The 26,112-nt window shown below is 40.8% G+C and overlaps 2 protein-coding genes across 3 annotated transcripts in view; both read left to right on the top strand.

The window, feature by feature from the left end:
* Positions 1-13,013, top strand: part of cep192 (centrosomal protein 192) — a 30,881-nt gene extending 17,868 nt beyond the window's left edge. Inside the window, exons 37-50 of one of the 2 annotated variants that reach the window (XM_072461692.1) lie at positions 90-199; positions 272-434; positions 1,461-1,551; positions 1,714-1,792; positions 1,911-2,034; positions 2,235-2,340; positions 2,412-2,631; positions 5,583-5,659; positions 5,854-5,949; positions 6,567-6,686; positions 9,363-9,478; positions 9,864-9,990; positions 10,896-10,954; positions 11,533-13,013. In XM_072461692.1, coding sequence (XP_072317793.1) covers positions 90-199; positions 272-434; positions 1,461-1,551; positions 1,714-1,792; positions 1,911-2,034; positions 2,235-2,340; positions 2,412-2,631; positions 5,583-5,659; positions 5,854-5,949; positions 6,567-6,686; positions 9,363-9,478; positions 9,864-9,990; positions 10,896-10,954; positions 11,533-11,665 — 1,621 coding nt within the window. In that variant the 3' untranslated portion in view covers positions 11,666-13,013. The remainder of the gene's footprint in view (positions 1-89; positions 200-271; positions 435-1,460; positions 1,552-1,713; positions 1,793-1,910; positions 2,035-2,234; positions 2,341-2,411; positions 2,632-5,582; positions 5,660-5,853; positions 5,950-6,566; positions 6,687-9,362; positions 9,479-9,863; positions 9,991-10,895; positions 10,955-11,532) is intronic. The other variant, XM_072461693.1, reaches the window with a different exon arrangement.
* A 397-nt stretch (positions 13,014-13,410) lies between these two features.
* The window catches only part of LOC140374329 (low-density lipoprotein receptor class A domain-containing protein 4-like), a 319,179-nt gene continuing 306,477 nt past the window's right edge, over positions 13,411-26,112 (top strand). The window contains exon 1 of the mRNA XM_072461193.1: positions 13,411-13,556. The gene's annotated coding sequence lies outside the window, so the exon portion shown is untranslated. The remainder of the gene's footprint in view (positions 13,557-26,112) is intronic.

Genomic DNA, 26,112 nt, shown 5'->3' with positions numbered 1-26,112 from the left:
GTACATAAATATGTTTCAAGTTATGCTATTCATTTATTCAGTAGTTCTTCTGTTAGTGAAATCGTTGTCCCTTTTACTTTTTGCTCCAGATTACTTCAAAGCAAACCAGAGGCTGCGCGAAAGGCACTCTCTGAGAACAGCCTTTTGAAAAACATAGAATTCAATGAGAAGTTTCTTGGAGAGGAAATTGTAACAGAAAGTAAGTTAAAGCACATCAAAAGGTTTCCAATAAAGTTTTCTTGGTCTAACTGATCTTATACACTTTGCTTAGCGTATGATCTGCCGCTGCGGCCCAATGAAGCGCACCTGTTTTATGGGAACATGAGTAAAGTAGTGGTGTGTTTAATGGGCAGCACCACAGGCCTGGAGTCGGCGGAGAACAGCTACCGTGATGAATCTCTTCCTTCTTCACGGCGCAGCTCATCTAGTGACGGGTAACGTAACACTTTCATTTGTATGAACTAAACCATTATGTGAAGGTCAATGCATTTTGTTTAATTCCAAATGTGGAATGGGCCATCATTTGCGATGGAGGGCCAGGGCCTATATAGAAGTTAAAAGGGGACTCGCTGTTTCTTTTTTTGAAAGGGACGGATCAAAAAAATTAATTGTATGTATATAAAGTATACGATTTCAATTTACGCTTTAGATTTGAACATTTTTTCCAGTTTTGGGGTTTACCAATTTGAATCACCCCTTCAATCCAATGTACACACAAAACATTTGAACTAGTGGTGTACCGATATAGAAATCTTAGGCCAATACTGATTCAATGTTATGGGAAAAGCTTGGGCCAATAACCAATATTAAGGTCCATTTTTTCTATATGACGTCTGTTCAAAATATTCAAAAGTGTGTTTGCAGTCATTTTTCTTTTTTCAAAACGAATTCCTCTTTTATAAATTATTTCTAAAATAAGGGTCGCATCTTTTTTTCAAATGTTTATTTGGGGGGGGGGAAGGGAAATGTTTGAAAGGGCTATCATTTATTTAGCATGACGTTTAGATATTGTTAGGCTAAGGGCTATAATATGATTACCGGTATTCTTTAAAGAGTGAAATAAGCCTTCACGCTTTTCCATTTGTTTTATTTAGATTATTCATCAGACTAAAGTGTCTCTATACCAGACCCTGTGTCATCATCTTGTTGCTGTGCCTCAGCAGCTCCTTCGCAGACTCTTGTGTCTCATCCGACTCAGAGCTCTGTATTCTGTTTTAAACCTCTCACAATAAAATTATATGGAGTAAAAACTAAACTGATTGGAGAAAAAATAGTCAAATAATGTCTGGGGAAAAAAACATTGCATGGGAGTGATTTTGATGTGTTTATTTACCGTAATATGTTTAGTCTAAAACTTTTATAACGCAAATATCGGTCGATACCAATACTGGGGCGTGCATCTTTTATTTTAACACTTTAGATAAAGTCCAATGATGATTCCTTTTTGTGTGTTCCTTCAGAGGTTTAACCAATGGCAACGTGTCCCTCGATGTGCTGCCAGTGAAGGGTCCTCAGGGCACAGGCCTCAAAGCACCAGAGCCACCCTTAAAGGTAACATTTAAGACCTACTCTGTGATGCCTCATATTATAGAGCGGCATTTGTACATTTCAATACATTTTTAAGAGTGTGCTCTGTATTGAGTTTCCCTGCCCTGTTTTTCCCTTATCAAATGTGAAGCACTTGTGTTTCTAATCATGTATCCTCCTTCACAGGGCTCCGAACCGTTACACAAGCAGTCTGAATCATGGAGCATTCATCCAGAGCAGCTTCTCCTACCTGCTCCCACCATCAGTGAGTCCAATCCCAATTATAGTTTCAGATTTAAATACCAGCCGTTTTGAGTTTTTTGTGTGTGTGTGTGTGTGTGTGAGTGGAGATCTGAAGGTTTCTGATGCATTTGTTGCTATAGATGGGCCGTCTGCCACGAGTACAGTTCAGATCCGAAATAACTCCTCCAGAGAGCTGAACTTTGACCTGTCCTGGCCAGCACACTGTCTCACAATCACCCCACAACATGGACTCATTGAACCTAAGTAAGTTCATATTGATGGCAAATTAAAAAATTATACATATAAATGACAATACATGCTCACACAGAACAAATTAGTTGGAATCTGCACTGCTAAAATGGGTCAATGAATAAATGGTAGTGTCCGTAACAACATATTGTACCTCTCCTGTTCTGGTTTATTAAATATACACAATTAGTTGATGATTTTAATTATGTTTCCAGGTGCCACTTGCAAATCCTCATCAGCCCCAACCCCTCTCTTGCAAACAAATCTTCTCTTTTGCCTTGGTGTGGCCAGATCTACGTCCAATGTGATGGTCAGCAGAAGGTAAATGATCCTAAATGAATGGCTTATTCCTTTCAATCTTATTTTGCTGACCACTTTTTATTTATTTTTAGTTCATTAAGGTTCAAATTCGGCAGGACTTGGTGTTGGACATTTCCACGGCAACGGGAGACTCTTTGCTCTCGGCTCTTCCTCCTCAGGCTGCGACTCCAGTGGTGCACCTTCCGCGAGGCCCCACAAAACCACTGATGTCCACCGAGCCCTCTCTAGACCTGGTGAAGCTCCGGAGTAAGACCGTAGTGTTCCCAGTCACAGCAACAGGAGAGACGTCAGGTGAGCTGCCACAGACTGAAAACATGGCCGTTCTTGTTTGTAACCTCATCTCTACTTTTTCGACAGTGACAAATTCATTTATTTCAAGTAGTAAGTAGTTACTTAGTAGGGATGTCAAAATGATCTTGTTTATCAATGGTTGTGATTATTCAAGTCACAGTATAATCACAAGAAGAAAAAAAAAATAATTGGGAGAATTGTCAGAAGCAGAAGACTTTATAATAATGGCAATAATGGTGAATAATTGTAAAACTGGAATTTCTTCACAAAACTACATACGGCCCACTTACAAAACGGTATTCAAGAATTTGTTTATTTTAAATTGAAAATCGATTTAACAAATGGGAACATTTGATCAATTCACAAGACAATTTTGATTTTCTGATTTTAGATTTGATCCTCACTTTCAAAAAAACAACATAATTTTTTTCAAAAAAACATAATTTAAAGTGAGGAAGGCAGCAGGACCTGACGGCATCAGCCCCAGGCTCCTTAAGTCCTGCGCAGATGAACTGTGTGGAGTTATGGAGCATGTCTTCAACATGAGCCTGAAGCTGAGGGTGGTACCACAGGTCTGGAAGACCTCCTGTCTGGTACCTGTGCCTAAGACACCGCGCGCCAAAGGCCTCAACAGCTTCAGGCCAGTGGCTCTACACTAGACACTGGAGCGGCTGGTCCTGGACCACCTCCGCTCCACCGTGAGCTGCAGTTTGCATATCGGCCTGGCATCGGAGTGAAGGACGCCGTCATCTCCCTGCTGCACCGCTCTCTCTCTCACCTGGAAACGCCTGGCAGCTCTGTGAGGATCCTGTTCTTTGATCTCTCCAGCGCCTTTAACACCATCCAGCCGCTGCTCCTGAGGGACAAGCTGGAGACGGCTGGTGTGGAGTATGACCTGGCAGAGTGGATCCTGGACTACCTCACAGACCGACCCCGTTTGTGAGAGCCCGGGACTGTGTGTCTGATTGTGGGGGCGCCCCAGGGCACTGTCCTTGCGCCCTTTCTCTTCACCCTCTACACTGCAGACTTCAGACACGACACGGACAGCTGTGTCCTGCAGAAGTTCTCTGAAGACTCTCCCATCATCGGACTCATCACGGACGACGATGATGCGGAGTACAGAGGCCTGGCACAGGACTTTGTGGACTGGTGTCAGCGGAACCACCTCCTCATCAACGCGGGAAAGACCAAGGAGATGATGGTGGACTTCCGCAGATGCCACCCCACTGCCCCATCACCAGTGAACATCCAAGGACGGGACATTGAGAGAGTGGACTCATACAAGTACCTGGGTGTTCATCTGAACCACAAACTGGACTGGACTCACAACACAGATGCACTGTACAGGAAGAGCCAGAGTCGGCTCTACCTCCTGAGGAGACTCAGGTCTTTTGGAGTGACAGGGCCACTCCTGAAGACCTTCTACGACTCTGTGGTGGCATCAGCCCTCCTGTACGGTGTGGCCTGCTGGAGCAGCAGCATCACAGAGAGGGAGAGGAAGAGGCTGGACAAAGTCATCAAGAAGTCCAGCTCCGTCCTGGGCTGTGCTCTGGACTCGGTGCAGGAGGAGGGGGACAGAAGGGTCCTGGCTGGATTCACATCTATGCTGGACCATGAGTGTCGCCCCCTGCAGGACACTCTGTCCGCTCTGGAGAGCAGCTTCAGTGAGAGACTGATCCACCCTCGCTGTGTGAAGGAAAGGTTTCGTAGATTTTTCCTTCCTGCTGCTGTCAGACTTTATAACAAACACTGTTAGTCCTGAACACTCGCAATACTGACCTAACCTAATACTGATGTGCAATTCTGTCATATGTGCAATTACTGTTGTGATTCATGTGCAATTACTGTGAAATTCATGTGCAATCCATAACGTCCTACAAGTGATCTGTTCTTCTGTATCTACCTCTGTATCTACCTCTGTATCTACCTGCGTTGCACCAATGAAATTTCCCCATGTGGGACAATAAAGGAATATCTTATCTTATAATTTTAATACTTTAGCCTTAATGGGTCATCTGTCATTCAAAGCTAGATTTCAAATAAAGTGAACATTTTTAATTGTACACCTCAATCCGTTAGTCCAATTGGAAATTACAGAATTGCAATCATAGTCAACTTTTTAAAAGTTTTCAAAATAATTAAATGTAATTTGTTTGATTTGTAATCTCTCATTCAGAAATGAAATGATTAAATGCCATTGTGTGTTCTTTCACTTGATTTACCGGCAAATTTGCAATACACCTATGGATCGATTGGCCGGTCAGTCTCTTCTACATTCTGTTCAAATGCTGGAGGGTCTAAACTCGAGACGGTCAAGCCACAGCTGTTAATTTGCAGCATGTGGCTCTCAAATGCGGACGACATCTCCTCAAATATTCTCTCAACATTCAAAACAAAATATATTTAAATTTACCTCAGATTTCTAGAGTTTATTGCTTTGCCTGTTGACTCTTGAGAAATCTGTGCTGTTTCTAAGTCCTCTGTCATTTTCGTTTCCTTTATTCCTTGTGCGCCGCCATGTTTGATTTAAACACAAACGGACCACATGTTTCTCTGATGGGTTAATCTGCCTGTCAGCCACGCCCTTTGGAAATCAGGGAGGCATAATGATTCCAGACCAAAATGTCTTTGTAAAGTATTGTCAAAGCGTGTGGTCTCGGGCAACTTGGTAATACTTCACAATGTGTTGCAAATGAATGACAAAAGCTCAGTGTCCCCTGTCGCTTTTGAAAGAACACTGAAAATTTTAGAACAAATTGTCTCTGTTTTGTTTTTTCTTTTTGTTTGTGAAAACACTTGAATTTCACCTTCACGATCACTCAGAAATTTGGAGTTCGAGTGAGAATCCTTTTCAAATGCAGACTGTTTAAAGTCTTGTGCTTTGGAAGCCCACTGTGTTGTACGTTTGTGCTTTTGTTGGAGACTCTGACTGTGTTGCTCCCAAACCTCAGAGGCGCAGCTGGAGGTGGAGAACGGGGACGTGGATTCGAGGTGGTACCTGTCATCCTTCGCTCCTCCATACGTCAAGGTGCCTTTGCGTTCCTACCGATTCTTCTAACTAACCGACAGATTAGAATGTTTACTACATTTCCCTATAATTTTTGACAGCTAAAGATAGATTTTGGTTTATTTGATGACTTTAATGAAATTCAAATGACAATTTTAGCATTTTCGGGACATGGCGCTTAAGCTGTTCGTTCTCTCTCTCTCGCTCTCTCTCAGGGGGTTGACACATCGGGAGATGTTTATCGAGCCACCTACACAGCCTTCAGATGTTCCAAAGTCTCAGGGACACTGGGAGCCCATGAAAAGATGCAGGTAATTTTATTTTTGTCTCCTGCATGTTTTTTGTTGTTTCGATGTATGCAAAGGACAAACACTGGGTGTTTATAATTTATATATTGAAATTACACAATATCTTTATTGTGTACTTGGTGGGTTGTTTTTAATTTAAGTCTGGGTTTTTAGAAGTTTAGATCAAATTTATTTTTGAGATTTCAACTATTGCTCTATTCAATTCTTTGGATCCTGCAAAAGCTGGAGCAAAGCCACTAATCTACACAGGTTTTGGGCCACTTGTTTTCAAAACCTTACTTACAAAATATATTTGTTTTTTGACCGTATAGAAGTAATTGTTAACGAAATTACTTCTATACATGTATTATGATTTTGCCATTTTGTAGCAGCCTTTTTAAAATAAAGAGAACAATTACACATAATCTTTCTCTGAACTATTAAACACCAGCCTAATGGATCATAGGCTTTCACAACCATTTTGAAATGTAAATTTCTAAACAAAAGGATGTTTAATTAAATCTTAAATTACATTTAAAATGTATTGTTACTGTGTATTAATGTGATTTTTAAAGGACATGGACAAAATTATAAAGTAGCATTTGTTCCACTAGTAATTTTGATTGATTTTGTGTTTCCAGGTGCCAGTCACTTTCCTCCCGAGAGACAGAGGGGACTATGCACAGTTTTGGGATCTGGAATGCCACCCTGTGTCTGAGCCACAGCAAAAAACGAAGATTCGCTTTCAACTATGTGGCACTGTGAGAAGTTTTCTACATTTTGCCCAATAAAAATCACAGCAGGAAGCCTCAAAACTTACATTTTACAAAACTAATTTAAAAAGGCGCCATCAAAACCTTTCCAAACAAGTTAAAATAAGACTTAAGCTCATTTAATTTTATCAGAAATTTCTGCCAAAACAATTAACTTAAACAGATAAAATTGTACTTAGTCTTTGTAGTTTTTGTGACAGAATTGACAAATGAGAAAATATGGATGTGGGATGATAAGGAGGGCCTCCCTGCTGGGACGGGCCTGCGGGCTCTGCGTTTGTGCTGCTTTTAAGTGAAGTGTTGTGACAGACGTGGTTAACTTAAGAGCTCACGCACAGCAAGAGGGATGTCAGGAAGACGGCTTCATATTATGTAGGTTAAGTACCTGTGATGGGGTTGACTTTTTCTTGTTTGTTTTCAAATGTGAGAGTAAAGGACTTTTGAGAACTCTTTATATTTTTGAAGTGACATGCATTTTACCTCTTCCTCTGATAATTGGTTTGAAGAAACAAAGTGTTCTTAACAGAAATTCAGTGGCATGAACATTATTTTCAGTCTTTTTTGTTAAAACAAGAACATTTTCACGTAACGTTAACTTTCATGTTTTAAATTACTTTCATTTATCGTTTTTAACGTGAATGCGTTTCGCTCGTATCGATTGAATGGGGCAAATATCACTTTTAAGAAGACAACGCGGTCTGCACAGCATTGTGCCGCGGAAGAGTCGTGCGTGTCTCTTTGCTGATGTTTAGTGACGCACACGTACACACACTCGACTTGTAGGCAGAGACTCCAATTCTATCTTTTTTAGGCGTTGTGCCAATACACCTCGAGACAAGAATGCACATTAGAGCATGTTGGTCTTTCACTAAAACAGAAACACTTTACTGGCCCAAGGCGGTCTCATATCGACATCCATCCCGTCTTTCACTTGTTCGGGGCCGGGTCGCAGGGGCAGCGGTTTAAGAAAGGACCCCCCATGTGACTGAGGTCCTCACCCTATCTCTAAGGGAGCACCCAGCCGCCCTGCGTAGAAAACAAATTTTGACCTCTTGTATCCGCAATCTTATCCTTTCAGTCATTACCCAAAGCTCATGACCATAGATTGACCAGTATATCGAGAGCTTTGCCTTACGACTCAGCCCCTTCATCACCGTCCCATCCTGTGGTCCCCCAACTGGACACCCTCCGACCACTGACTGCTAATAGAAATTCTGTCTATAAAAACACTGAACAGAACTAGTGACAGGGCAGCCCTGGCGGAGTCCAACATGCCCTGGGAACAGATTTGACTTTCGGCAATGCGAACACGGCTCCTGCCCCGGTCATACTGGGACCGCCCGGAACAAAGGGCCCCGGACCCAAAGAGCACCACGAGGGACACATGTGGCTTTGGAGGCAAGTCTTCTCCAAATCCACAAAGCATATGTGGACTTGTTGGACAAACTCCCATGAACCCTCGAGCACCCGATGGCGAGTATAGAGCTAGTCAAGTGTTGCACGACCAGGATGGAAACCAGACTGCTTCTCCTGAATCTGAGGTTCGACTATCAGATTCTTCTCTCCAGTACCCTGGAATAGGCTTACTGGGGAGGCTGAGGAGTGTGATGATGAGCCGTCAGATGGATTGCCAGAATTTAATCCCCTAAGGCAAACCGATAGTTCTCCATGGCCTGCCCAAACTCCTCACTGCCCTGGGTCTTCCCCTCTACGAGACCAGAAGCTGTGGTGCGCTTGACCCGCCAATATCTGAACTTCCTCAGGAGTCCCACACCGCAACAGGCACCTGAGATCCTGCGACCACAGCGCCAAGCAGTCTCATTGACAATGGAGGCTGAGAACAGGGTCCACTCAGACTCAATGTTCCCAGTCTCCCCCGGGATCTGGGAGAAGCTCTCTGATATGTGCGAGTGAGTTGAATACCCAGCTAATGGAGTGCTCCGCAAGACGTTCCCAACAGACTCTCACAATGCGCTTGTGGTTAGTCCTGCCAAGTCTGTCCAGCTTCCTCCTCTGCCAGCAGATCCAACTCCCCACCAGGTAGTGATCGGTTGACAGCTTTGCCCCTCTTATCACTCGAGTGACCTAGAAGGCCGAGGTTCAGATGACACAACAAAAAAGTCCATAATTGACCTCTGGCCAAGGGGTCTTGGTGCCATGTGCACGGCCTTGGGGTCGTTGAAATTCCCCCAGTAAAAAAACTGACTCCAAGAAGGCCAGGTACTCTGCACCGTTGCTTGGCCCGTAGTCCGAGACTATGAGAGACCTGTCCCCTACCCGTAGGCATAGGGATGTGACCCTCTCGTTCACTGGGGTGAACTCCAACAAGCCCACACCAGCCCGATTCTCCCCGCAGGCAACACTAGAAAAGTGGAGCGTCCAGCCCCTCTCCAGGAGATGGGTTCCAGAGCCCAAACTGTGTGCAGGTGACGCCGACTATATCTAGTCAACCTCCCGCACAAGCTCAGGCTCTTTCCCTCCAGCAAGGTGAGGGGCCATGTCCCCAGGTCCAGTTTCTGTGTCCGTAGATCCGGTTGTTGACGCTCCGCCTTCGACTGATGCCGGCCCCGCTCAGCAGTTCTATGTTTAAGATGATTTTTAGAACATTGGGTGTTGTGCCTCACAGGTAACATTGTAATAATGATCTGTTTGGTGTTTTTAAAGGGAACCAAATCCGGTCCAGTTGAGGCTCCACAAGAAGGCGACTGCTCTTTAGTGAAGACTGAGCCTGCAGTCAAGACCAAGAAAACAAGGGTTGAACCAACTGTAACCAAACCTAGGTGATTACTGTATATTGAGTTCTGCACTTATTACATTCTAATATTATATTGTAGAAACAACTATCTGTCATTATATTTTTTGTTGCACAATCGTTCTTTACAATAATATTTCACTACATGTATTGATTTGTTCGTCGTACACATTTTCATACTATTCATGCAGTTACTAATTTTAGAATTATGTGGACCATTAAAAGGCCATATGATTGAGTGATTAATTTCTTCCCTTTTTATGCCTGGGTAAATCATGTAATATCAGTGAATTTTAAGTTTTCGTAAAATAACTCCTTTTAGACAATAGAAAATTAGACACAGAAAAACTAATTTCTAAAAATTCTGAAGCCTTTTTTTTATTCTCCCATCTCTCGCTTGTCATTTTTCTCAGTGCGGAGGAGACTGTGAGGAGGGGTATGTACTCTCCCCAGGATCTGTACACGTTCCCAGCCACACGGGTCGGTGAGTCCAGCTCTCTGAAGGTCAACATCCGAAACAACTCTGCCGACACGCACGAGGTAAGCCTGCTTCCCATCAAGACATCCAGAAGGAGAAGGGAGTTTTGTTTTTCGCTTACCACAGCAGAAAGTCAAATCCATTGTACACACATGAAAGGCTATCAATTTTGAGGTGAAAAGGAGCCGTAACTCTGGTATTGATGGCCTGAGCATGTTTTAACAGTTTGGGTTACTTTTTTGGGGCCAAGTCTACACAAGTACGTTTGCAAACTGATATTTTCCTGAAAGGATTTTTACAATGTCATTCACAACTACCCAAATTCGGAGAAACACATACCACAGAATGATATTGCCTTTCATTTGGTCGTGTATTTGATATGTAAAAGTTGTTCAAGCATACATTTACGTCTCACATATACAGTAGATATAAAGACATTTCCTTCTAAGCAGATGTCGGAACAATATTGAAATCTTAAAGAACATTTTGATACAGTTTTATGTTAATGTGAAAATAATAAAGAGTATACATGATCTGCCTACCAAAAAGGTTTCAACTAAGCTTGTAAAATCCGGATACTTAAACTAGATATTAATTTTCCAGGTATTGATATTTTTTTAGAAGTAGTTTTAACGTTGAAACCAAAAATACAAGTATTTTGCACCTAATCAGGATTATAATAATATTAAAGTGGTTCATTAAAAAGGATGTGTTTCACTGTAGTTATCGAGTTTTAAATCTAGTGTCACAACAACACTAATTTGAACCCAGACAAAAGATTTAAAAACACAAAATGTCCTGTCCTTGTGCAAACGACGCCTCCTAAAAGCTTTCGCATGTTGAGTGGATAAGCTGTAGTGACAGCAACTGACGATTTGCATGACTGAAATGTTGTAACCTCTAACGTTTGTTCTGTGCCTGGCGTGGACTTGACATTTGATGTGTGGCTTCTCTAATTGACTTACAGCTGAAATTTGTAAGCCCCAGGGAGCCCTTCCACATCAAGCATTCCAAATACTCCCTGAGGTGAGTCAACCGGTTATTATTTCTGACAGAAAGTTCACTTTTTCACTTTTACTCCACACTCCAGCTGGTTAAACAGGGCTTTGGGGAACAGTGGCTGAAAATAGAAGCGTGCTCCTTCATATATTTGATTGTACCATTACTGTATATTCCCTTCTCAACTCTTAAAGCTCTCAGGTCTTGCTTAGACACTTAATTTTATTTTGCTATATGCTCGGAAAGAAAGTATATAAAAATAAAATAATTATTATTGGTGAAATGGTTGAAATGTAGGTTTATTAATATTGAACAGTTAATTTATTATTTAAACCAATTTCATTGTTTTCAGTTGTATAAAATGCAGTTGTAACTCAGTCTAGCACAAAGACTTTAATTGAGCTTTAATTTGGTCAAAGATTACATTAACATTGTATACAGTCTTGCAGAGGTATAGAAAGTTTATTAATCATAGAGGAAACTAATCAATAATCTAGCGACACCTCCTGAACTATTTATACTGGAATACACACCCAATGTTTATGTGCACTTTAATTGTAATGTCATTAGCATTAGCTGATGTACATATTTATTTTCCTCCACAGATCTCAGCATTATCTGAAGCTCCCCGTTCAGTTCAAGCCCACGTCTCCAGGCATTCACACCGCCGTGCTGCTCATCCAGTCCGACACCAGTGGAAGTCTTATTATTCAGCTGAGCGGTGAGGCTGTGCCATGACCGCTCCAGCCCACGCCACCTCCGCCTCATGTGGGTCGGCTCTGGGTTAACGCTCCCCTGCACCAGTCACCGTGGGACTCCTAAATGTAGAAATACTGGCCAAATGTGGGTCAAATGAAGAAACTCTGGACTAGGGATTAATGGAGCGCAGTTATTGCGGTTTTACAAACTGAGGCCCTGAGTGAAGTTTCCTTCACTCAAACCATCTGCAAGATTGTCATTATGTCACTCGCTGTTTAAAATTGTTTGTACGATTGGATGATATAATTAATTCAAATGTATTCCATTAATATATCACAATAGTATCTTTTAAAACACTAACAGAATGGGTCAGACAATGCACCTCCTTGTTGTTCTCCTTGGAGAAGCTTCAGGTTTTTTTTTTTTTTTTTTTTTTTTTACTGAATCTGAGTGACTGACAGACTGCTAACCAGGTCCAATCTGCATCTGGAGAGACACAGGTGTCTTCAGCCGAGCGGCACTGAATCATGTTGGTTTTCAATTAGTGTGCAGTGTTCTCCCCATTCAGGGTTAGTGCTTTTGGTCATCCAACTCTGGATGTGGCATTTGCCTTATGCCACAATTAAAGCACATGTTACCAATGGTGTTGCCTTTTTCAGATGAATCCCTTGCCAAAATGTCTAAAGGTGTTTAGCAAAAGAAAACTGAATCTATTTTTCAACCTTTTTCTCAAGTTACTACATGTCTCTTTTGTACATTTCATAAGGCGCTCCTAATTGCCGTTGCTGCTGTGTGAACACCTGCTTGGTGGCCTTTGGCAGTGCACTGTGTTAACTTCCCAGCAGCCACCACTCCGCTCCAATCTGTCCAGATGTACCTAATTTAGCCATGATCAGGAGGCTGGGAGCAGCATTAGGATGGTTAATGATTGTTATTACATGCTAAAAGAGTTTCCTCTGTTGGGGCTTTTGTTCGGCAGCGTGCCAGGCTTTAGTATGGTTACCATGGCAAACGTGTTAATCGCAGTTCCAGTCACAGAAAATTACCTTCCCACTCTTTGGATCGAGGGCAAGTGCCCAAAATTGCTTATAGCATTGGATTTTCATCACAAATCTCCATTTTTAACTTTGAGGGGAAGTAAACCGTACGTAAGATTAAAAAGGCTTAAATATGTATGAACTGTTGAACGCTCCAAACTCAAATGTTACCACTACTATTTTCTGTTAACACTATTTTAGATGAAGGCAGTATATTTGCAGTCAAAGGCTGCACAAAAACACGTCCACAGAATATCAAGATTGTTTGTTTTACTCTTTGCACATACCTATTAGTATATTATGTAATATATTGTAATTACATGTTTTAAATAAAGGTTTGTCATAAATTCTCTGAAGTTCAATCAATAAAGTGATAAATGTTCAGGTTCGTTGCTTTAGCTAAATGTTTGACTGTGGGATGAATAAACAAGTCAGCAACTGGATGATTAAAAAAAACACGGTCTATATAGAGAAGATATTCAAATAAAACATCCATGGTCCATCTGTTCTGAAGAGAACCGCAGGGCTGTGCTTTAATCTGTGGTTTTGCAGGGATGCAGCAGTAGCCCTTTACCTATGGTCAGTTTAGACAAATGCTTGACACGTTTACATTCTAAAACACTTCTCCACAACAGTAACTTCTGCCACCTGTAGAATACATTTACACTTCTATATCCTCCCAGAGTTGGGTGCAGTTCCCTCAGCGCCCTGCAGATGTCCCCAAAGCCTCGCTGTACCCGCCTGTGAGCAGCATGCCTGTACAGTAGTGCAGCTGCTCATGTGCTCTTCAGGCTGGAAACCGCTGTTGCAGTTGGACTTGACGTGCACCGCACATCATCAGACTTTACACAGGCACGCGCGGCGACTGTGCGCGTCACTGGCTGCGTTTACAGGTAGGACGCCTGTGCCATCTGCGCTTTCTGACACTCTCGTACGTTCATGCAGATTGCAGTGGTGTGGTTGGGCGCTGCAGGGCTCGCTAACCGGGTGCTAGCCGCTGCGTGAGTCCGCCGCGGGGGGCGACACTCCGGGCCGGACTCTGGAAGTTGTGCTGGACAGAGTTGGAGCCTCTTTCCATGCTGCGCCAGTTGTGTGTCTCTGTCTCTGTCTCTGTCTCTGTCTCTGTCTCTGTGTGTCTCTGTCTCTGTGTGTCTCTGTGTGTGTGTGTCTCTGTCTCTGTGTGTGTGTGTGTCTCTGTCTCTGTGTGTGTGTGTGTGTGTGTGTGTGTGTGTGTGTGTGTGTGTGTGTGTGTGTGTGTGTGTGTGTGTGGCTGTGGCCCCGGCTCTTGTCCGCGCCGAGGGGGGCTTGGGCAGACCCCCTGTCCCCGCTGCAGCCGCCTCTCCTCGCCCCCGCAGACCCCCGGGGCCAGAGGGCGTGAGTGATCTGTTGGCTCCACCGGCGTGTTGTGGATGGATGCTGAGTTAGCCGAGAAGCTAGAGATGTTTCTCTGTGCTGTCCTTCAAATGTGAGGCCAGGCTTTGCACAACTTTTTTTTTTTTAAATCTAGAGTATGCAAGTTGTTGACACGAACATACGCGTCTGTCTCGTCTTTGGCGCGTGATGATGCGGGTGATGGAACAGGTTTCTCTCATCAAAAGTGATGCTCGGATTTTTATTTTAAGGTTTCCATCAAAGTCCCACTCCACCTACACAACACATTTCTCTCCTCTCCATGGTTTCACTAAACAATACTGCAGTTTACTCGAGGTTAAAGCTTTGCCACCATCCTCTTTTAAAGGCCCATCTCCAAATCTTATTCATAACAAAATATTACAATTGTTTTGGAGATATACACAATTAAAATATATGTACTATATTGCTTATCATCAAAACTACTAAAACATATAAGAAAAAGGGCTGATCAAAAATAAATTGAACAGAAATGTCCTGTGTAATTTCCCAAACAATAGTATGAAGTGAGATTTCTGCCCTTGTGGTTTGATTTGTATCCAGTCATGTTTTGTGCGATACATGAACCTCAACTATGGCATTCACAAGCACATTTTAGCACATTCCCGAAGCATTGTTAAAATATTGTCTGAATATCGAGTTTTTTTTTTTTTTTTTAATCGAGACAATCCATTTAGCCTATTATATGCATTATTCTTACTTTTTTGTTTTGTTTGTTAAACATATCTTTTGAAATATAATAATGGTATACAGAATAGATCGTCCTGGTGTTCCCACTTGGACCTGGTTTAGTCAAGTCCTACATTTACAAAGCCCAAACATGAAAACGTTTGAGAACTCCACCATAAATAACGACATAATTAGTTTTGCTTTAGTTTACATTAGTCGAGTTCTTACATATTGGCAAGAATTGATTTTTATAGTCCTCAGAGATGTCCCTCAGAGCCAGTGAAGGCCAGGGAACACCCAGCTTTCTCAGCAATAACCTGTGACTTTCCATCTCTGTGGAGAGAAATCAATAGGCCTAATAGTGTTGGGCCACTGCTACAAGTCCTCATACTCTCTGCTGAGGCAATAAAGTCTGCTCCAAATCATATACTATAAACTTTCCTTCAACTTGTATTGGTTTTGTCACTATATGGTCCAAATATATACATTTGATTTAAGTTGAATGTCGAATTACGTATGTTGCAATATCAAAATAAAGGCAAATTTAGAAGGTTATTGATGACCGGAGGCTTCTAGAGAGTGTGTGGATATATAGTGACGGGGACACGGATGTGGTTGTGGTGAGGGAAGGGGACACAGAACATTTCATTAAAGGTGCATTTGTAACTTTTCTTTAAAAAAGTTACTAGAAGAGTTGAAATTTATTGTTTAATGTTTATTGCTTTGCCCTAGAATGTTCCATAGTATGGCATTACATTCTTTATCCCCATGGAGATAAGCAGGTAACGCCAGCACACCAAATTGCATGTCAGATCTATGGAGTGGCGAGCCTGCTCATGTTTTCAATGCATTTCGAGCAGCAAAAACACTATTGAATAAATGTAGTGTAATGCAATACTATGGGAAATGCAAGGAAAAGTGATAACATTCCCATGGAGACAAATGGAAAATGATAGTTTTGATTTTGATCAATAAGCAGTTACATTTTTCGATTAGCTGACTAGTGAATTCATATTTATTTTGTAGATTGAGTCTTTTTAAATACATTATCAAGCAAATAAAAGTTGAAATATGATGAGTGAAGGATTCTAAATGTAGCATATGTACAATGTATTATGGATTAGATATTGTTCACACACCAGGTAAAACAGAAAAAAATGCACTGAAATCACAAAACAGATCAAAAAAAATATTTTAATCATATGCACAGTCAGAGATGGTTCACATGGCACTAACATGTCAGAGATGTACTTTGGTGCTAGGCCATGGAGAGACTTGTACACAAGCAGAGCTGCTTTAAAGTCTCTTCTCTGAGCCACAGGGAGCCAGTGCAGAGACCTGAGAACAGGACTAATGTGATGGTACTTCCTGGTTCTAGTCAGGACCTGAGCAGCAGCGTTCTGGATGTACTGCAGCTGTTTTACAGCTCGTTTGGAGAGGCCAGTGAGCAGGCCGTTACAGTAGTCTAATCTACTGGAGACAAATGCATGGATAAGTCTCTCCAAGTCTGGTTTAGACAGTATGGGACATATTCTGCCCCCAATCGTAATAGTGACTGGATCCTTGGTCAGGGGGCAGTTCCAGGTCGGGATTCTGCGACCTTAACACTGGCGTAAATAGGCTGGAATTGGCCGCTCGAGGCTGGAGTGGGATGGTGCATGTACAGTGATAGCGTTTGAACCAGTGACTAACTGTGGCATTCAAAAGCACCGCCTGTGTGGGAGATGTTGGCAGTCATGGCCTCATATCCAGACAAAGTGAGTGGTTCACAGCGGAGGAGATGCCTTTTGTTGTCCAACAAGTGAAACCGTGAGAAAAAACATGAATCCATGCTAGGGATGTCACGATATTAATTTTAGAGTCACGATTATCATGAGGAGAAATATCACGATTTTATGATTATTCACGATTATCAGCAAAAAGAAAGGAAACATTTATATTGTATGCTTATTGGCCCCACATTGTAGCTTTTTTAAGCATTACCGTACTTTTTGAACTTTAAGTTGGTACTTTTTTCCCACGCTTTGAACCCTGCAGTCATTATAACAGTGCGTCTAATTTATAGATTTTTACTGGCAAACGACCACGGGGGAAACTAGCAGGAAACGCAAGCATTTGACACGCTGTAGAAGACTATGTCACTGGAAGCTCTGTCCAAGGGACACATCATGTTTTCTATAGATTAAGCTTCAAAACTTTGTGTGTTTTTTTAAAAAATCGGACTCATATTCACAGATAAATTAGTTTAATGAGGAAGCAGAATACAAAGACGCGGAGCGCGGACATGCAAAATACTGCGATCTGCCGCACTGAAATTAAACTTTCTTGGCCAGACCTGACTCAAGGGTCTAAAGACAACATTTGCATCACTATGGACCAATATCTCATGTTACAACGTAACACTCACTCGATATGTACGAGCTCAGGAGCAGATAATCCAGATGTGAAGACACAGGTAAATCAGCTCACACAGAGCAATCAAGGACAGAAGGGACAGTGTGATGTGTTTTCTGTTTGTTAAGCTTCAAAATGCTGTGTTTTATTACAATCCAACTCATATTCACTTAGAAATGTGTCTAATTAGTAACGCAGCGTAGCGGACCGTGGTCTCACCACGGTTTAAAAGACGCCTCACTAACACGTTTATGTGTAAGGTCAAAAAAATAAATAGTTTTTATTTTATTTATTATATATTTTAAAATCCTCGCACATGTTTTGCAGACAGTTTTCTTTTCTCAGAAGTGGCCTTATTGGTATGCAAATATTGAATAAAATAGTTCTCTACATCTATACTAGTCCAACCACAGGAAAAAAGCCAGCAGACAACAACAGAGCAGCGGTGCCTCCGCACGGCGCGGCCCACACGGTGCGGAGGCACTTTGAAAGTGGCGAACGAACCAGTGACAGGCGCACTTTTCGACCGTTACGCAAAATATCTTCACCGCTGCTGCCCCGGGCATGCCTGACTTCCGTGAGTTAGGAGTGTATGATCTAGTGCCGACCCAGCCAGTCTGCACGCTTAGGTAAAACGAAACCTATCAAAAGTGCGGCGATTTTCATATCTTGCAATCCCCACAGATGATTTTTTTCCCGCAGCTTTTGGATTCTCTCCCACAATTTGACATTCTCGAAACGTACGGCCAGTAAATATGCGATAAAATGTTTAAGGTTGGGTTTTCTTTATTTTTGAAATCCAGCTCGGCGGGTTATCGGAAACACACAATTTTTTTTTCTTGGCCTAAATATCTAATTTTACAACGTGGGCACCTGCAGTTTATTGTCAGGTAAATGGACAAGTTCTATTTCCTTCGTAAATATCGTGTGGCTTTTATTCAGCGCTGTATAGCCCGAAAAGTACGGTATATCATTTATTAGTGAGATGAGCTCCATGATAACGCTCAGGGGTGGGGCTTGAAACTTTGAGAAAGTCACTTTCTTTTGGCTCACACCAACAACAAACAGGTTTGTGAAGAATAAAAAAGCGTTTACAGGTAAGATTATGCTCTGGAACTACCTGTCTCCTCCTCTCTCCCTCCCCCCCTATCTCTCCCCTCCTTTGTGACTTGCGCTGAGCGGCGGTGAGGTGCCTGGCTCTGCCCCGTGTAAACCATATTATAATAGATCCATGGTTTAAACTCATGAAGCAATGGGATTAAAAAAAAAAAAAAAAACTCACACTGACTTTACCTCGCGCTGTTCACTCGCACTGTGGTCGTTCAGCGCGCCACAGTCACGTGTACGCCAGACAAACGTTACAAATAGATCAGGCACAGACACATGTTTATTATATTTTAGCATGATAACTTTGTTTTTTTGCTTGGAGTTTTTATGCCTTGCGCTCTCAACAGTTGCGCCCACACAAGATGTCAGCAAATTAACTCTAAGATCAGGGTAAAATACAGCCCTCAAACTTAGATTTTTGCAATGTTTTTAGATGCTGAAAAGCTCCTGATATTGATGTGTCCATTATTACCCAGATTTCTAAATTAATTTGTAAGTTTTACAGTGAGAAACCTTTTGTTTTAGAAAATAAAGGTTTATATGTGTTTCATATCAAAATACAACTTTAATTATATTTTAACTACCGGTAGTCACGATTAGTTGGTTAGTCTTTGCAGCCCTATTGTTCACAAACTGTTGTACGGTCCATGAAAAATATTTTAAGTTTATCTTTTGCAATGATTTTTTGCTGCTGTGCTGGCTTTACTGAGCAGTTAAAATAGATAATCTTTCTAAGAGTTGAGACGTCCTCTGCATATATTTTCAAGACGTATTAAGCAGCCGCTGTAAGAATCTGATGCAATTATTATCTTGGTGACACACAATAGGCCTGTCAGTGTTATCAAACATTGATCCATATGTATATTGTGTAGTCTGTCGGCTCCATTCCTCCCACTTATTGGCTTTACATTACAGAGACTGCTGCGCTGGGCTCCATCTGCAGAGCTGTTTGTATTTATGATGCATTTGGATGACTGTACATCAGCCCCCTGAAGAGAAGCTACTGCATTCAGGCCGCGCCATGAATAAAAAAATAATTGAAATCGACATTCAGAACCACCATTTGACAAAGTCCTCCATCTTTGCAAAGTTCCTGGTACAGACTTTATTTGCTATATATTGCACATTTTGACACAATTGCAAAGTTGTAAAGCTTGATCATAAATATGCAACCTTGTTTACTGTGCTTTCCAATAGACTCAAAGTCCCATAAATTATATTAATTCATCCTACACACCTATTGCCTTCCTACTAACGTGTTCATACTTACAAATACAGCTGGACAATATATACAAAATTCAATTATATTGTGAATGTTGTTTTGAAGATATGCAAAATTTGAATGTCGAGTACCAGTATAGTTTACAGTAAAAATAAATGCAATAATAAGAGTTGTATACTTTGAAAAATAAACTTACGTGATATGTCTCCACATTTTACAGAATTTCAGATTCATCTGATAGTCAAACATGTCTTTAAATGTATTGGTTGAGCTTTAATTGACATGTCATCTGAATAGCTTATATTGGAATACTGGAGGATATTCAATTTGACACGGTAAAGCAAACCAATTTACCGTACTTTCCGCACTTAAAGGCGCACTTAAAGGCGTAATGGACGATTTTCCTCCGTTTTGAGAACTCAAACGGAAGTGCGCATGCGCACTCCCCCCGTGCGGCCCTACACAACAGCCTTGCGGCTAGACGTGCGTTTGTTTATTAACGCGACGGATCGCATCGCATCTCTCGTCTCCCGTAGATTTCCGTCTCTTCTGAGTCAGCTCGAACAGTTTTTCTTAATGTCTTAATTTTGTCCCGTACTCTGAGGGAACTATATTATGAAAGATCCATGCGCTTAGACACGCGGAATTGTGCTGCTCTCATGGGGACGAGCCGGACGCGGCTGCAGGTGAGCGCTAGGTGCATCCTACGATTGATACGTGGCAGGACTAATCGGGAGTCCACGCCACAAGGAAATGAGACTCAGATTTGGGCCCAAAAAATTGTCCATTACGCCTTTAATAGCGCACTTAAAAGCCTTTAATTTCCTCCCAAAACTGTCAGTGCGCTTTATAATCCAGTGCGCTTAATATATGGATTCATTCTGGTTGTGCTTACTGACCTCGAAGCGATGTTGTCAATGCGTTTACTTGTCTTTTAGCGGTATCAGACTGTTTCTTTACGTGTTATAACTGGACAAGTCTGGGAGTTGTAAATACGCTCAATAACGTTTGAACAATGTTCATCTGCGTTTAATAAAGCTCAACTGACACGCTTTATAGTCTGGTGCGCTTGAACAATTTGTTGACAGTGCACTTTATAATCCAGTGCGCCTTTTTGTGCATAAAATACGGTATTCAAATGATCCAATCCGTCTATCTGAAGGTGCATTACAATGGTTTGAATCTTCCGTGCAAAAAATAAAACACTACACAAGAATTAAGGGTATTAGCCTGGTTTGGGAGACACAAGGCTCCAATTTAGGCCCCCTCTTGTTCAGTGTTTATATTAATGCTCAATTCATTTTGTTTTTGACTATATTTGAAATGTTATATGGGCAATCTTATGGATTACCTGCACACTGTTAACCTAATGTCACTTTGCTTTTGCCCATGGACTACAGATAATACGCATGTAGCTACTGTGTATGTGCTGTATATTTATTGTGCAACGTCCCTGTCGAATACATAATATTGTGGAATATTCCAAGCAAAGCAATTACATCTCTATGGAGACAAGCAGGTTACAAACATCTTACACTATGTAAGAAAGTTACACAGTGCACCTTTAATGTAGAAAGTTAGGTTCGCTATATAGCCCATGTCCCCCTTTAAGGCAACTTACCGGTATGTGAATAAGTACAACGGAGTAGAACTTTAAATAACATGAACATGTGATAAAATATGCAGTGTAGAATGGCCATATTTCTATTTATACTTATCACTTCAATCTGCTTTCAAACTAGTCTGTGGATCTGGCTGTGTAACTTAAAGAAATCATATAGAAGTTAGAATTCCTTCTCTGCTATAGTCAGTATTGGTTAAGGACTGATATTCAGTTATAATTATTTATTGCTATTTGGATTAATTTTTTTAAAAATTTCATAACATATAAAATACATAATCAGTGACGTACAGTTAAACAGAAATGAATGACGAGGAGCAGAAATAAGAGCAATCTTATGTTATCCCCCACATACCCCCCACAACAAAATTAAATGCCGGCAATAATTTAAACCGGAAAACAAATCATATTTAAAATGTAATAGTTTTATTGTTGTACCAAATTTCACCAAATCATACAGTTTTCTATTTTGAAATGGACAAAACAGCTCATGCTTCACGACCCCCACTTTTAGAGGGAAAAAGACATGCTATTTTAGGTCAGAGTTTTAGACGATAGTCTCAGACTGACATTTTCAACCTCCTTTATTAAACAATCTGGTCTTAGTTCTGAGAAAGCTTAAGATCATTCTAAAACTGTTCACAAAAAGCTGAATTTTGTCCTCTTAAAGTGCTTCTTTTGGTATTGATACTTTGCTCAAATGGTTATCTAGTTTTTTTTAGTAGTACTTTTGACAACCTTTCTTGAACCCGTCCAAAGACACAGTCACCTTATAGCAAATCTGTTGTAGAAAAGGATTCAGTTTTGAAAATCAAGACGTTTCAAACATTGATGCATTGTTCAAATAATTTGAATATGGTTATCAGGATCCACCTCTATTGTATCTTATCTTTGCCCAAACATCCGGCATGTGTCCCCTCCTTTATACAGTACAATGTCTGTTTGATAAATATGTGAAAGACTTTATCTATCCACTGGATACTGCATGTTTCGGTTTTTGCCAATTAGCAGCTTCACACCTCTTAGTGTTAGACTGTGGGCTTGTGGACTTGAAAGACCTCGCTTTACACCCCTGTTTGAACATTATCTTACCCTTCTCTGTTGCAGTTCATAATATGCCCTTGTCTGTCTGTTCATGTGATGGCTAAAATGTGATGGTATTGTGTTGGTTGAGAGGCAAAGGCGCGAGACAGCGAGAGACAAGTGCCAGCCTGCGCTAAAGTGTGTCATTGTACCAATATAGCACGTGTTATGAGGCTCTGTACAAACGTGAGGTAATTGGCAGAGCTCCAGAGCATCCTCAGACTGTGGGAATATGTGCTACTTGGATAGTACATTAATAAGTATGTTTGATTACATGTAAAGCTGTTTAATTTTAAAGGAACATTTTTGATGCAATGAAGCCAAATGCATACATTCAATACAACAGGACCGTAACTGTTCACAAGCTGAAGCTGGTGTATACAGTTTATCGAAACGCAAATATTCACCATAGAACAACACGTTTGATTCTCTACAAAATAGCAAACCTAACTAAATGATAACATGGTTTACATACCTAATAAAAACATTAAGAATATAAATCCTGATTTATCCTTATCATCCTGATGATAAGGTTTGTTTATTTTGTCTGGTGATTTGAACACCATTTATATAACTCAGTTAGTTTAGAAGAGCAATACTGCCCAGGCTGTGGTGAAGAGAAGAAAACATCTTCTATTGTTCCAACTTTTTGCGCCTATTCTCCTCCTCTCCTTTGTTTGTCTAATCACCCAAAATAGATTTTTCATGCTGTTATAATTAACCAAGTGCTGTTCATTATATTTCTGCTACATCTTCGCTTTTCTGGCTCTAATCTGCTCCCAAATATCTTGCAAAGCTTTTGGACAGAAAATGGCACTTTCCTTTTAAGTAATTTGGCAAGGCATTAAATGGAATAATCCATGGCACAATATTTGAAAAACATTACAAGCATTTGTTTTTCTTTCTGAAAAAGGCTTTTTCCAAAACATAATATGCTTTGCTTCTCAAACCCCATTTGACACATTATGCATTATTATTATTATTATGATTATTAATAATATTATTATTCATATTTAACATTTCTTTTTTTTTAAGTTGAAGGTGGTTTGTTTACCCTAAATGGACCTTATATTGACTAAACCTCTCAAAGATCCATTAGGCTTTTTGCAAGATGCTGATGCTGCATGAATGTCATGCAAGTTCAGAAGAAATTTGCTATTACAAGTAATTACACATGCAGCCTTGAGCACAATGAAGATACAAATGTATTGTAGTCATTCAGTTTGTCAATCCAGGCACATGGCTAGTTTTCAGATGATCACAACACAATGCAAAATAGTTTATTCCTCATCCATTCATGCCACACTATAACATTTGGTTCATAGAAAGTCTCTTAAATTCTTAAATGTGCACTATATAACTGTTCTGGTTCCATATCTGCATGGAGATGTTATTGCCTTGCCTGGAACAGTATTGCATATTGTTTATTGCTTTAAAAATACCTTACAATGTGCTCATTTCTCCACATATCTGACTTATAACTTATTAAAGCTGATCAGCTGCAAGGAAGCATTCAAGTTTTAATTTTTTTTTTTTCCAGGGAACATTATGGGAAAATTAATAGGACTTCACTTTACTTCTGGAACAAAGTAGTTGGCGGTGACTAATGAACTCCCCTTTGAAACTTTCCAGCCCCTGCACTAGTGTCGGACACTAGTGCAAAGTGTTGGACCTCAAAGTGTCGGACCCTCCACCTGAAAAGTTACATAGTGCAGCTTTTAAATAGGTTTTGTAGTTTGAATTGCTGCATCAAGTCAATGGTGAAGTCGCTCAAGAAAACAATACTGACGCAGAAAAGGGCTGAAGGCAGCGGTTTAATATGATTTTTATAACCTTTGAGGCGCTTTCCCTCTTCACACTTAAACAGTTTGGTCTGGCAGTGCATTCACTTAACGCTTCAGTGCATTTAATATAGTTGGTTTGTTTGTTCCTTGTTTGCATAGCCTCATTTAACCACAAAGACTAAGTAGTTCTTTAATAATTCAGTGAAGTCGCTGTATGGGAGAAACACATGCAAACACTGAGCCTTTTCATTTTCCTCACATTAAACATTTAAACTGTTTCTATATGTGGCCTATTGCACCTCTCCAGACTGATCACACTGAGCCCAACGTTTACTTTAGTCTTAAGCAATACAAGGCAAAAAGTTATTGGTGGAACAAACGTTAGATTTCACTTGGCGGATTCACAGAAGTTGGAAAACAGAAAAGAAAAGAACACATCTAACGTCCCTCTCTCGTTCTTCATAATCGTCACTTTTTTTGAGTTTTCAATACTTCTCATACAAAATAGACATTCTTACATCCTGACAATAGAAAGTTACAGTTGTCGATCCATTGTTTCTTCCATTAAAACCTTCACTGATCCCTCTGCTCTAGCTTGCAAGCGTAACTTTGAGGATATCTTCTACTCATTTCCGTATATATTCTTGACATAAACGTTGATGAGGATATAATTATTCCCTTGATTTGTCAGTTCTGCCTCATCCGTTGAATTTATTATTGCATATTGTGCCTTAGATATCACCCACCTTTACTTTCAGCTGGATATTTGAAGGCTGCCTGAGGACTGCGTTAAGAGCTGATTTGGTTTAATTCAATAGGCAGATAGTGGAGCAGTTAACGGGTCGAACTCACACTAATGATCGTGTGTCTCTGCTGCACACCTCTTCATTTCTCTGAGAGCACACAGCTGTCCATTTATACCCACAAGTGTGACTTGTCTTGGCCGCTCTTGGAGATGTCTGAAGAAGGAAAACATGCAGGGACTATTTCGAACGCTGCAATAACAATATGGCGAGCAACTTTTGAATGCTCTTTTGATTGAGTCCAAGTTTAGCAATTATAACATTAAAAGCACAGAGCTAAATCAATATATATATTAGAACATGTATATTACATTTACTTTGGATTCCATCAAGGTTGAGAATGCCTTCTTTACAAACAGGAATGAAAATAGCACAACATGTCTCGCAAGGATGATCATTTGAATCCGTTTAAAGAAGACATTATGTTTTTGTTTGCTATACAGTTGTGATGGTTGCATAAATAAAGATAAAGATTACTCAAACATGCATGAATCACTCCAGATACAGCCTATTTTAAAAGTCACTTTTGCGTAAAATGTACATATATGAAATTATAGATTAATCCGGTCATTTTTTATTTATTTAGAGAAAGTATCAGCTTTAGGTGAGGCACAGACTAGCTTTTTTTTCTGACTGAGAAGCAGATTATTAACAGACTTGAGGATTAAACCCAACTTCTTTGGTAATGTCACAGCCCCATGTGGTTGGAGCTTTTGCACAACAGGCTGGTGCTCACTGTTTCCAGCACGTCACCTGTGCGCCCCACACTATTTTCTTATTTTTTTAATCAACAACACATCATACAACGCTACTCATATGATATTCTGATCACACACGCCCCTGATTTTGCAGACGTTCCCATATTGCCTATACGTCTATGGAAACGCTTGGTTTGTTTGCGTTGCTTTGTGTTTGTTTGTTAGTTTGCTTTCGTGGCCTCAGTACTGACAGATTGGGGACTCGTCAAAGCTTTTGTCAATTTTGGATTGGATGGTTAATGTGTGTGCCAAAGTTTGCTGTGTACTTTGGGTTGGTAACATCGTCGTTTTGTAAGCCTGGTTTCTTTGTGTGCCATTCTGTTTGGTGCGTGGACGCGTCGTGGCCTGGTTTTGGGGGGAATTCGGGTTCTCTCACGGGTGAATTCTGTCTCTACGCGTCTTCATTAATTTGTCACGCTGAGCATTTTTGACCCATTCAGTAAATCAAGGTGAAGAGATTGACTTTGGAGCACCTAATTCCTCATCTACACACCATTGTGCCTGTTTAAGTTTAGAGCTGTTGCTATTTTGGCGTCGCCTATCTGTTTGTTTTAAGCCGCGGGGAAGCGGTTGGTGTTCACCTCACGCTGCGTGGTGT

Source organism: Eucyclogobius newberryi, unplaced genomic scaffold, assembly GCF_026437365.1.
Source record: "Eucyclogobius newberryi isolate DKJ021-1_F unplaced genomic scaffold, fEucNew1.0.hap1 SCAF_3, whole genome shotgun sequence".
NCBI classification, from domain to species: domain Eukaryota; kingdom Metazoa; phylum Chordata; class Actinopteri; order Gobiiformes; family Gobiidae; genus Eucyclogobius; species Eucyclogobius newberryi.
Note: the sequence above shows the minus strand (reverse complement) of the source record. Positions and strands in the feature narration are given on the sequence as shown.